Source organism: Ammospiza nelsoni, chromosome 4, assembly GCF_027579445.1.
Source record: "Ammospiza nelsoni isolate bAmmNel1 chromosome 4, bAmmNel1.pri, whole genome shotgun sequence".
Lineage (NCBI taxonomy): Eukaryota > Metazoa > Chordata > Aves > Passeriformes > Passerellidae > Ammospiza > Ammospiza nelsoni.
In genome coordinates, this window is record NC_080636.1 from 21,209,821 (window position 1) to 21,221,911 (window position 12,091).

At 43.0% G+C, this 12,091-nt stretch overlaps 1 protein-coding gene across 2 annotated transcripts in view; it reads left to right on the forward strand.

Moving 5' to 3' along the window:
* The first annotated feature begins 850 nt into the window (after positions 1 to 850).
* Positions 851 to 12,091, forward strand: part of HGFAC (HGF activator) — a 40,643-nt gene continuing 29,402 nt past the window's right edge. For both annotated transcript variants that reach the window (XM_059471278.1, XM_059471279.1), the window contains exons 1-4: positions 851 to 1,040; positions 2,616 to 2,670; positions 4,487 to 4,583; positions 9,626 to 9,864. In XM_059471278.1, coding sequence (XP_059327261.1) covers positions 975 to 1,040; positions 2,616 to 2,670; positions 4,487 to 4,583; positions 9,626 to 9,864 — 457 coding nt within the window. In that variant the 5' untranslated portion in view covers positions 851 to 974. The remainder of the gene's footprint in view (positions 1,041 to 2,615; positions 2,671 to 4,486; positions 4,584 to 9,625; positions 9,865 to 12,091) is intronic.

The window sequence follows — 12,091 nt, forward strand, 5'->3', positions numbered from 1 at the left end:
CATGGCTTTGTTGGGTCAAAAAAATGAAAAAGAATCATTTCCCTTCCATAGCTGTGCTGGTGAAACTTCAAAGGGCAGCACACAACTTGAGCAAGGACTATGGTATTGTTTCCGTTGTTGTGGCTCTGGGGATTTTGGGTGTGAGGAGGTGTGGTCCCTGATTGACAGAACATGGCAAAAGCCTCAAGCACAGACACTGTTGCACCAGCCAAACCTGTGGATTTTGGTTGTGGGGCAAGGTGGGGCTGCAGTAGACGGCTCTGGTGAAATCTCAGTTATAGCAATATCCTCTGCATCTGTAGGACACATGATTCTGCAGTGCAGCTGTCTCAGACAGACACAAAACAGAGATGGCTTTGCTCAGGTGGTGGCAGAAGGGAGCTTTTTAGTACACAAAATGTGTTATCAGAGTAATGTGTATTTTCTTTCTTTTAACTTTCCCAGTCTGTTGCTGGATGGCTGCTGTTACAAGTCACAGCTGGGCAGGTAACCATCTGTTAATGAGTAATCCTTGGTGTTGGCATTGATCTGGTCCACATTTTGCAATGTGATGCCATCTCCTGAGTGGGCTTGCTTGGAGCTCTTTGCTGTTGCTATACCATGCTTTTAATCAGCTCATGAAGAGAAAGAAGGGAAACATCCAGCTCTAGTTATAAGCTACATTGGATCAGCCTCTCTGGAGCTGCCCTTCAGGTGATGACACCAGGGACCATCTCCAAGGGTCAGGCACTTTGTAAACTCTTCACTCCTGGTGTTTTAGGGAGAGTCTCTCCCTCTGGGGCATTCCCTTCTACTCCCAAAGACATTAATGATTAACAATGATAACAGCTCTGCTTACTTAGAAAACTAAAATACCTTAAAGTCAAGAATATCACAGTCCCTTGTGAAAGCTTGTTCCTGATTCACCCTCCTGCTTCAGCCCAGCTCTGGAAGTTTTCCTCTGCCAGGCAAAACTGCATGAGAGGAGAGCAAGGATGAGAGTCTGTGCTCCTCTCACTGTTGTCTTGGCTCTGAGTCTGAGCAGTGACTGTACAAGGATGGTAAGTGATTCCTCTCTTTCTGAGTGATGGATCAGCTGTGGGATACCTGGCAGGACTAGGCTGCCTGAGGCTGGATGAGTGAAGCCACTGAACAGACCCAGAGAAAGGGAGAGTCAAAGGGAGCACAGCAGGGATGAGCCAGATGAAGGCTGACAGATTATAAGAAGTTTATAAGACAGTTTATAAGGTGCTCACTTGTGGGGGGACTGTGGGACAGCTGGTGCTACACCTTTCTCTGTTTGAAGCATTTGCTTACATCCATGCCTTGCTATGGAGGAGGAGTGGGCAGTGAGGAAGGACTGCAAAAATGGAAATCCCTAAAAAATACATCTCAGAAAAGTGTTGACACAGGCAGGTACCTGCAGGAGCATGGAGGGAGAGTGCTCCACTGCCAGACACTGCTGCTGTGTCTGTAACTGAGCAGGCCAGCTTAGGTGGCTGTCTTCTTCTTTTCAGACTTGTTTCCATGCCAAACCCCTCAGTGGTTTGCATTATGTATCTTGTGTCTTTTTTGGGGGTATATCTGCCAAGCACATGAAGCACTGCTGAGCAGGCTGTGATGGTCTGAATTTGCTAGTTTGCTTAAACCCCACCACAGCCTGGCATCTACCATGGGCTAGCAGGGTAGTTAGCTCACTGCTGCCTTATGGTCAGCACTGGGGCCTTAAGATCAGCCTTATTTCTCTAGCTGGGTTAAAACTAGCTCAGATATACTTGGATGGTGCTATAATCCTATTATAAAACTATTTTAGCAAATTACAAAAGTATATCCTCAGATATTGCATGAGGGAGCAGAGAAGAATGCTCATGCTCAAGGTAAAGATCATCCCTGGCTGGAGCCCTTGCTTGGTGGTGGCAGTCTGTGTAGAGTGCAAAAACTGTTCTTTCCTCAGAACTGTTCAAGCCTTCTCTATATATCTTAGCAACAGCTTTTTCTTAACCCTCACTTTTATGCCCCCTGTCCAGTTCTATGTTCATTATATGTGCATCTTTGACTGCTTTTGTGATATTTTTTTTTGCTATAGTTCAATTGCCAGCACCTTTGGTGGCAGCAGCACTTTATGTGTATTATTCTCTTTTTATTATTTCCTGTGGCTTAAAATCGGCTCAGCCTAGTGCTCTTTGCTTGCTGTTTGGCAAACCCAAATACAGTTAGAAGTTGCTTTTGTTACTAATGCCCTGGGGAGATACAGTTAAATAGCAGGAAAAGGCAAATGTTGGGATATTGTTTGTAACTGTGAACTGGCCCCAGAATGCATGTATTCTTCCTGCTGAGAGAAATAGGAGATGTGTCCCTTGGCAATAGAAAGATAAAATGGAGGAGAGAGAGCTTTGGCCTTTGTTGGGTTGTGCTGGGTTTTCCTGGTTTAGCTGGCACTTTCAAGAGTCAACATGTATCTACCCTCTTTCACCAGATTGTGCCCCACCAAAAATCAAAAGAAAATAATAAGATTTTCTCAGAAGCACTGGGAGAAACACAAGTTCAGGGCACCCTGGAAAGTAGTTTTTGACCAGTAGTATGGTTCCCAGAGTGAATTTGTGTCTCCAACCCACATTCTCTTTTTCTCTTTGTAGCACTACAGATCTGGGGCAGGAAGAGGCTCAAGGCATGGGGTCCCTCGCCCACAAGGTACCAAGTCAAATCCAGTAGGTTTCATGACAGTAAGAATTGTCTGCCTGTCTGTGTCCATGCTGTGCAAGCTGGTAGGAAGCCTGTCTTTGTTTCAACATGAATAAGGATTATAGAATGGTTATGCCAGTATTAATTTCTGTTTAAAGGGGAATTTGAGATTAGCTCAGGAATCTCAGGTAATTTTCCTTCAGGTGAAGATTAATGGGAAGGTGCTGATGGGATTTGAGTTGTCTGAGCTGGCATGGCTTTATATTATTGCACAAGGTGGTGTGGCTGAAGATGTGCAACAACCTTTAATCAGAGCTGCAGCTGCCCTGTAACTTTCAAGCACATTAACTCTTTGTATGTGCAGGTTCAGTTTCTACCCTGGCCCTTGATCTCTCTGTGGGAGAAGGGTTTGAGTTGCATGCAGCTTTCTGGTTTGCATTTGTTCTAGTGGCACCCCAATGATCAGAAATCCTGGCTGTGGGAGAGTGTTGCAGTTTGCATTTTAAAGCTTTTATTGTCCTGTACTTTTGTAGTTAAAGATTACATGCATTGGGCCATTGGGCTTTATAGGTTATAACAGTCTTCAGTGGCCTTTGGGATGCAATATATCTTCTGGATGGCGATGTATTCTCACAACTCTCCTGCCTGTTGTACTGGAAGGTATCAGACAGAGAAAGTTGCTATTTGCAACATTTGCTGAATTAGTTCAGAGAATGAAAAGTGGTTGACAAGGTGGTGGCAGTGGCTATTTCCTGTTGATAGAGAAGGAGGCAGTTAGGGCAGATGGAGTGACAATCCCAACTGATTAACAAGGGGTTGGGCCACAGGGATAGGTTATTTTTTCTGTAATGCCAATAACTGACCTCAGCAGCTCTTTGGGATGTCTGGGCTGATGGGAGTAAACAGATATTGTAAGAGTGTGCAGGAGCCCCAGCCATCATGGGAGGGGTAAGCTCAGGACAAGGAGCAGTCACACATTGTCTCTGAGAAATGGAAATGTGCTGTACTGCCAGTTTGGTTGGATGACCCGTTTCTCTCTTGCAGCACTGGTTGGCTTCCCATTCAGATTTGGGATTTCAAAACAGATTACTTTTAGTTTAATCGTTAAATAAGCTCTGACAGTTTTTCATTGTCTTTTTTGTCTTCAGGCTCTCTCATTATCAAGACTCATCTTGAAAGATTTTTTCCTGATAGACTCCCACTAGCCTTCCTTAAAGTCCCACCACCCTTCCTTAGATTGCCATCACTCATGTGGCAAATAGAAAACTTGCCCTTTTTAGACACTGGTCCCATCAGTTTCTCCCCTCTTGTAAGGAATCTGCTTATCCCAAAGGGAAGGTGTTATGATCAAATTCTCTCTCTACCCTCAGCCTTTAAAACTTCTTCCTCCTGACTCTTTCTATTTCAGTTTGTACTGTCTGGTTCCCTAATTATTTTAAACAGATATTACAATATTATATAGAGCCTGAAAGGATACAACTTCAGAAATTATTTTAATATGCAATTACAATACTACATAATTAGAAATTATAATTGCAATTAATGAATGTAATTGGCATTTGCTGTACCAGAAATGGCAGTATATTTTAAACTGAAATGATCTGAGATCTTTGTTCAACTGCAGAGTCCATTAATCTTTGTTGATTCAGTAATTATCGAAGTTTTAAGCTTCTTCTTATGCTCTAGACATTGCAGAGACACAGAGTCCAGAGTACAGCTGAAAAACTTGCAGATGTCTATCTTCATAACTTCATATAATAGTATGTAATATAATTTGGGGTTTGGTTTTCAGCTGCATTATGAGCTCTTTATATTTGTATTTCAGTGTTTACAGAGGATGGACATTTATGCAAATTTCCTTTCCGGTTTGGTGGAAGGCTTTATCACACGTGTTTATCAAATTTATTTTCCAGAAAGAAATGGTGAGTTGACATAAATGAAAACAGCATTCAAATGAAATGTCATCCTTTTAGTGCTTTAATCTTGCTTTTGGAGTAATTAAGATGAGCAGGAAGCTGTGCCCAAGGTGCAGTTCTGCTGCTGATGGCCGTGGCCCTTGGCTCAGGGTGTGCTCAGGGGAAGGGAGCCCTGGCACTGGGTTTACACAGCCACAGGAGCCTCAGGAACTGCAGAAATGCTTCCTTGCTGCCCTGCCCATGGAACTGCAATTTACATGGGTGACAAGAGCTTGTACAGAAACAGCAGGACTGATGGAATGGGCCTGGGAGAGACCCTCTGCTGAGGGAGAAAGGGACACAGACACCTGCAAGAGAGGACACTTGGTTAAGGAATTGTTTGATTTGTGCAGGCTGTACTTGCACTGTAGCAGAGACCATCTGATTTTTGAGGAAATCTGTTTTCTCCCCAACCCCCCTCTCTCTAATTTCTATCCAGATTGGCACCAGAACCCCTTTGGACAGTGCAGTCCTAAGAAGTGAGGTATTACTCCTGTTTGTTGGTTAATGATTTATTCTACTAGTGTGTTTAAGGCCATTTTGCCTTCTTTTGGGCAAAGGTTACTCTTTTACTTTTGCAGAAGCTGTTAGGAGTATTCATGATCCATTTTTGGGGTAGGAGCAGTCAGGGGGGAACCCTACTGAATTAAAGCACTGAATAAAAAAGATGAACTTTGCAGACAAACTCATTTGATAGGCATATTTAACTGAAATCAAAGGCAACAAAGCAGAGAGTATGTGGGTACCACTAATGTGAAAATTATGCCCAGATGAGCCATGTGAAAGGCAAACACTTGCCTGTTTTCAGGGCAGAGATGATATTTTAGAGTTTATTTTACTTGCCCAGGCAGGGCAGAACTCTCATTTTTTATACTGGACTGTCTCATTTTTTCATGATCTGTTGGCGTCTTTCTGATGACACATCTGTTTCAAGTGTAAGTGCTGGTGTAATGTAAACAACACAAAACAAACCTGTTTGCACAAATAGACACTGAGCTTCAGGCTAGGAAACCACTTCAGAATTTCCCCAATATCCACTGATACAACCCAGCTAATACAAGCCTCCAGGAAACAAGAATTTGAGACTATCTTAACTAAAGAAAGGGAACTGGAATAATTTACCAGTTTGAATCCTGTCTTTGATGAACTTTAGCCACAAAGAGTTTGACCTTAGTACACACTTAATTTCATGCAATGCTTAAGAGGGATCCTGTTAATACATGACCCTGTGTATTTGCTTTTAGCCAGTTAGGGCACAGAAATGGAAAAACCTGTCAATGGATGTGGTCCAAGGTTAGAGAACACTTTAGAGCTGACCTTGAACAACTTGCTCTTATGCTTCTGACATTTTAAAAGCCATTTACAAGCAGGGAGACAGGGAGGAGGACAGCTGGAGTTATTTGGATTTGACAGACCATTTCACCCTATGGGTGACCTTCTGACCAGTGTTTGCTCATCACTCATAAGCTAAAAGCAACTTAATGTGTGACTTCAGGCACAGAGATGCCAGGAAAAGGGCCCTGAATAGCAGTTGGGAAACCTGCTCTGTGCACTTTTTGTGTGACTTGGCACAATCCCAGGCTGGACTTACACTGAATAACTGATCCCAGGGCACCTGGAAGGCTCCAGGTGAGGGCAAGGCTCGTGCCCTTTCTGCTCCTGCCTCCTGCAAGCCGCTAGGAAGGGATGATGGGAGGCTGGGTCCAAACTGCTTCTGAATTCTGAATTCCAGGAAACCCGACCAGGAGAGCCCTGACTTGTGTGCTTAAGTTCATGTCCTCAATCTTCAAGTCATATTTTGGGTCAGGACTACAGGCAGGACTTTACAGTGCAGGCTAAACCCCACTCAAATTTGCTTTAGATTTATGTTTTCTCATACTACATATGACACAGATACTGTGTTTCAACATAAATCTGCTCCTGACCACAGAAAGCTCTCCCTACTTTGAGAGCAACAAACAAGCTGTATCTTTATAAATATTTATTGAAAATACAGGAAAGAAGACAGAATAATTACACTATTTAAATAACAGACTTCCTTTAACAGCATCCTGTATGGCTTTTCCCCCTAATTATAATCTGTTTTTACAGATAAATTTCCATTTAGTGATCTATTAGTAAGTCTTACATGATATCTTGCCAAGGATATAGTGTAAATTTTCCTTTTGTGCTGAGGAGAAAAAAAAATAGCTGGAATTGCTTCTGAGTTTCATTGGTACCTCCAGAGAGACAAAGCAGTGTAGGGACAGACAGAGTGGGGGTGCAGTGAGCACCGGTGAGAGCAAAAGGGGAGGGTGGTCTCAACTGGACCAAGCTGTGGCTGCAGGGAAGCTGTAGCACCCTGTCCCTGCATCCCTGCATCCCAGGGTGGGATGGGTTCCTCAGATTCTGCTCTAGGGGAATGGCAGGAGCAGACCTTGCCTGAGATTTTGGCTATAAATGGGAAGGTGTTGACTCATGCCCTGCAGAAGCCTTATCCTGTGCTTGAGTTCTGCAGGGACAGGGCCACTGGGCCAGGGTGAGCTTGGGTCTGTGTAGGAAGGACATGATCTTATCATCTTCCTTGGAAACAAGAAGATAACTTTTGATATCAGACTGGCCACAGACTGCAAACAGTACAGAGGAAGCTTTTTGGCCAGCTGGATTACAGGATGGGGAGTTTCTGACAGTCCTGGAAAGGAGAAACCTGTGGGCTGAGCTGGGAGATGTTAGGCATCAGGTTCTGAATTTTCCTGGAGCTGCCAGTGGTTGGTCTGGTGTTGTCAGACAGAGTCTGTCGAGCCATGTCTCATGGTCAGGACAACACCTAAAAAAGTCTCAGGCAACCTCCAAGTCTCAAACACAGTGACAACACCAGGTGTGATGGCAAAGCTCTTTCCTTACACCTGTCTGCCTTAGGCCTGGGGCTTTGCTTGTTCTCCAAAACATCCTATTGTTAGGGCTCCCTGTACTCCTGGTGGGAAAAACAGCCTACTTTCCATTGATCCTGCCTGCCAGTTAGGCCTCATCTTCTGTTTGCCCATTCCCATGCTCTTTACCATCTATGGGTTTAAAATGCAGTCCCTTGTAGTGGACTTTTCTGATATAATTAGTTCAGTATCTCTGTCTTTATGTTTTCACTTTCATATTAGCAATATGACAAGCTGATGTAAAGATATTTGCTATCCCATAAATTTTGAGTGTGGATGCATTTGCAAATAGCATAAAGATATAATAAAGCCACTGGGTTGGTTTGGCTGCTGGAGGTAACATTCCAGAAGACTGAAAAGTCACAATTTCATTTTTGGTAAGCCTCCAATCAGACAAAACATTTTTAAAAGAAAAGGAGGGAGATCTCACAGAAAGTGAGATCTGTGGTGGAAAATATAAAAGGATTATGTAACTGTGCAAGAAGCTTGGCACCAAGGAGGCAGCTTGGCATCACAAGGGGGGACCAATCTCACTGTAGTCACTGCAAGGCAATAGGGAAGGACTGGCTGGGCAGAGCATCAAGTGGGAGGACCAGTGGTTTGTGGAGAGCTGGTAGAAGAAGCCTCTGTCAGGGTCTCTGATGACAAAAAATACTTTTAAGATGGAAAAATTTGAGACTCCCCTTTGCTTAGAACTTGGCTGCTGCTGGACAGTGACATGAGCAGTGCTGTGAACACATTTATCTCATTTCTCATCTTCATTCTTGTGCAGACTAGACCACCCTTTAAAGAAAGCACAATCCACTTCCCACAGAAGGATCTTTGAGGAATTTCCATCAGCTCCCAGGAGTTTCACCAGCCTTAATTCCTGTGAGAGAACAGCCTCTTTAAGCATATGCCACCTTAATCTGCACCAGACTACCAAGCACCTCTTTTTGTGCACCTTTTATAATTGAGGTCACCCAACTTAATATACATGGCCTATTCAGATGCTCCATAGGAATGATGCATTTTAAATACCTCATAGCATCTAATTAAGAAGGAAAATAGGGCAGTTAAAATGCAGACATGTGCTGCAATAAAATTTCAGTCTAGCTTGTGACATCCTAGGATGAAAAATTTGATCACACAACTGCTCAAGGAATTATAAAACCAGGCATAATGGAATTAGATCATCAGACACATTAAATAAACTCCAGTGCCTTCTAATGTCATGTGGCTGATACCTATTATTCTGCATTATAACTGGCTAGGGAGGATGTTTTGGTGGATAGTGCACTGGGACAAGACATGGATCTCCACGGTACAACCTCAGTTCAGCCATGTGCTCCCTGTGTGTCCTCAGGGAAGCCTCCAAATCTGCTCCTGCAAAAGAGGAATAGCAGCTCTGTGCTCCTTGTGGTGCTCTGAGCCTGAGATAGCAGACTCAGATAACAGACCAGCAGTGAGGGTGGGCAGGACTCTGTCCCCTGCTCTCAGAAAAGGAGAGGTTTTGTCTGTGCCTTTGGAAATCACCCCCGTGTCAGTTATTTCCTCATTTCATCTTGTAAGTTCCAAAACAAGAATGCTTTAAAGGAACTGAGTCTGAAAAGAGTGAAATATGCTTGTCACTGAAAGTCAGGGAAAAGTCCCTTTGTGGACAGTCTCCTGCCTCTACAGATTACTACAGTAACTGTCAGGCATCATAAATGGGCTGGGTCTGTTGTGCTTGTTTTGTAATAAGTAAAGAAAACATTATTTGTCTTTGGTTTTGTTTTTATTCCTCTCTTTCTTTTTCTAATCCCAGAAATAGGAAGAATGTTGGGTTTTTCTGAAGGATTCATTGAAAATCTCAGGTTCTGCATTAACATCTTATTTTTAATATGTTTTTAATGTGAGACAAGTGGAGCAGAGCAACTTTAACAAAAGAAAGCATATTTTTTCCTCTGCTCGTACAACAATTTGAATGAAACTGATGCTAATTAGAAAAAAAACCAAGCATGAATTTCCAGGCCACCAGGGTGTGAAGGCCCTGTAGTTTCACTGCAGACATCCAGGTTGTTTAAATATGAACTAAGCCTATTTAAAGATGCACTAAGCTGCACCTTTGATTCTTTTCAGGTGTTCAACAACACATAACTTTGACCGGGACAGGAGGTGGGGACACTGTGATTTGCTGCCCGGAGACCACCTGCCCAGGGACCACCTGTCCAGGGACCACCTGTCCAGAGACCACCCCAGAGAGCACCTGCCCAGAGAGCACCCCAGAGAGCACCCCAGAGAGCACCTGCCCAGAGAGCACCCCAGAGACCACCTGCCCAGAGAGCACCCCAGAGAGTACCTGCCCAGAGAGCACTCAGGTAAGGCCATGGCTGAGCTGCTCCAGGTGCCTGGCTCTTGCTTTGCCACCTGCAGGAAGGAGGGAGAGTGCCTTCAGTGCAACTTTTATTTGTGCATTTATTTTGAAGCAAACCTTCACATCAGCTGTTTCCATAATCTCTTTGTGACGCTGCACAGCCAGAGCATTAGACTGTGAATATCACACAGTCTTTAATTCACTCTCTGTTGACTAACTCTAAGTCATGGAGAGAAATTATGGTAATGCCAGCATGGAAATCTAAACTCCTGCTGGAGACAACCACAAAGGTGATAATCTTCTCCTCCCTCATGGCTTGGATGTGCCTTTTAGCTTTCCCTAAATTACACAGCTGCATTTTCTGTCTGTTTGACCAGTTAATTTCCTTAGAAGGCACAGAAACATTTGACACCCTGTACAACATACAGCCATCACTTCCAGCTTTCCTTTCTTGAGATCTCATGGGAAAGCGCAGTTCTCAGACCCAGACTTCTTGAGCTCTGGGCTGTGTCAGAGAAGACAAGAGGCCAGACATGTTCATTGCAGGAGTCCTGAGGGATAATGAAAGGATTACTTGGCTGAACAGCTCTGTGGCTTCCTGTGGTCACCACACTCCAGTGCTACAATTACCTCATTGCGAGAGTCTGTCTGAAAGGGGAAGTCAAGGTCTGTGGCAAAGTCACCTTTATATAAAAAAGTCACTTTAATTGACACATTGGGTGAAAGTTCACCTGGGAATATGCATCCCTGTCCTCAGCAGTCCTTCAGTGACTGGCTTTGCTTGTCTCTGTATCCCTGGCTCCATGAGCTGGATGTTGGGGAATTCCATTTTATAAATAATACATATATATGTGTGTATGTGTATATATACATATATGTATGTATATATATATATATATGTATATATATAAATTCTCATTTCATACAGCCACCGACCAGCTTGAAAAATCAGGTGTTGAACTGGTCAAACTTGATGCCCCTGAGGCTTTTTTTGGGATCTCTGTCTAATTCTGTTCATGTTCCTCTTTTTGCTGTCTCACAATTTTCAAATGAGACATGTTTAGTCTGCAGGATATGACCAATAGCCTTAGATATTCACTTCCCACTTTCAAATGAAGGGCTTTTTTGACCAACCCCTTTCAGGGAGCTCTCCACAGTGTCAGGAGTCGCATTGCCAAGCTGATTGCAGTCTACCAGAGCACTTGAAAAGCCAAATTAGCTGAATCATGCTCACAGTCTAGAATTAAGCAGTGCACAGCATCACCTTTTAAAATGTAGCTACTTTAAATTATTTTCCAGCCTGGCTTTAAAACAGATTAACAGTAGATCAGAGGCCAGTGACCTAGTCCCAAAACAAGCAGCAACGTATACAACTTTGTAATGCAAGTGTGCCAGACATGAACATAGACTTTATGGGCAGCTCATGCTTACAAGAGTCAGGTTGTGAGGGCTGCACTTACTCATCAGTAGCTTCCCAGAGCTTAAAATACAAAAAAAAAAAAAAAAAGAAAAAAAAAAAAGAGTTACATGTGTGTGAGAAAGGAAAGGAAAGAGAAAAAAGGAAGGGGTAGCTAGAAGAGATCACCACTGGCTGTTGCAAAAGAAAAGATAACCCCTTTATTTCTGGAAGCATTTAGAATTTGAAAAAAGTAAATGCAAGGTTTTTTGGCTGTTATTTTATTTATAAACATAAGTCTACTTAGGTTTTTTTCAGCAGCAGTTTTTGGATTTGGGAAACGTTTAACAGATTATTAATCATAGTTTAAAGTGAACAGGTCTATGATGAGGTTGCAAGGAAAAGCAATTTAATGGATGAAGGGAATTTGAAGCCAAAGAAGGAAAGTTTGCCTGGAAGAAATAAGCAGTCAAACTGAACACTGCTGATCTCTAAAACATGTAAAATAATACTTTTAAAAAATTCCACTAAAGTATTAAATCTTTGGATGATTTTTCTTGAAAAACAAGAAAAAAGTTGAATTTCAGGGAGAGAGTATCCTTTGTCCATAAGAGGCTGGTGAGCAGTGTATCCATTGGCATGGAGAAGGAGCTTCTTTAGAGCAAAGGCTGAAGCACAAATCTCTCCAGGCCAAGATTACCACATGCATGTGACAATCAGCTTCAAAATGATGGAGGTGCTTACAAACCAATGTTAAGCAAGCACTGAAAGCTTTGATCCAGAAAAATACATCTGCCAAATTCAAAGGGAAGTTTAACCAAGAGGCCTTTAGGTC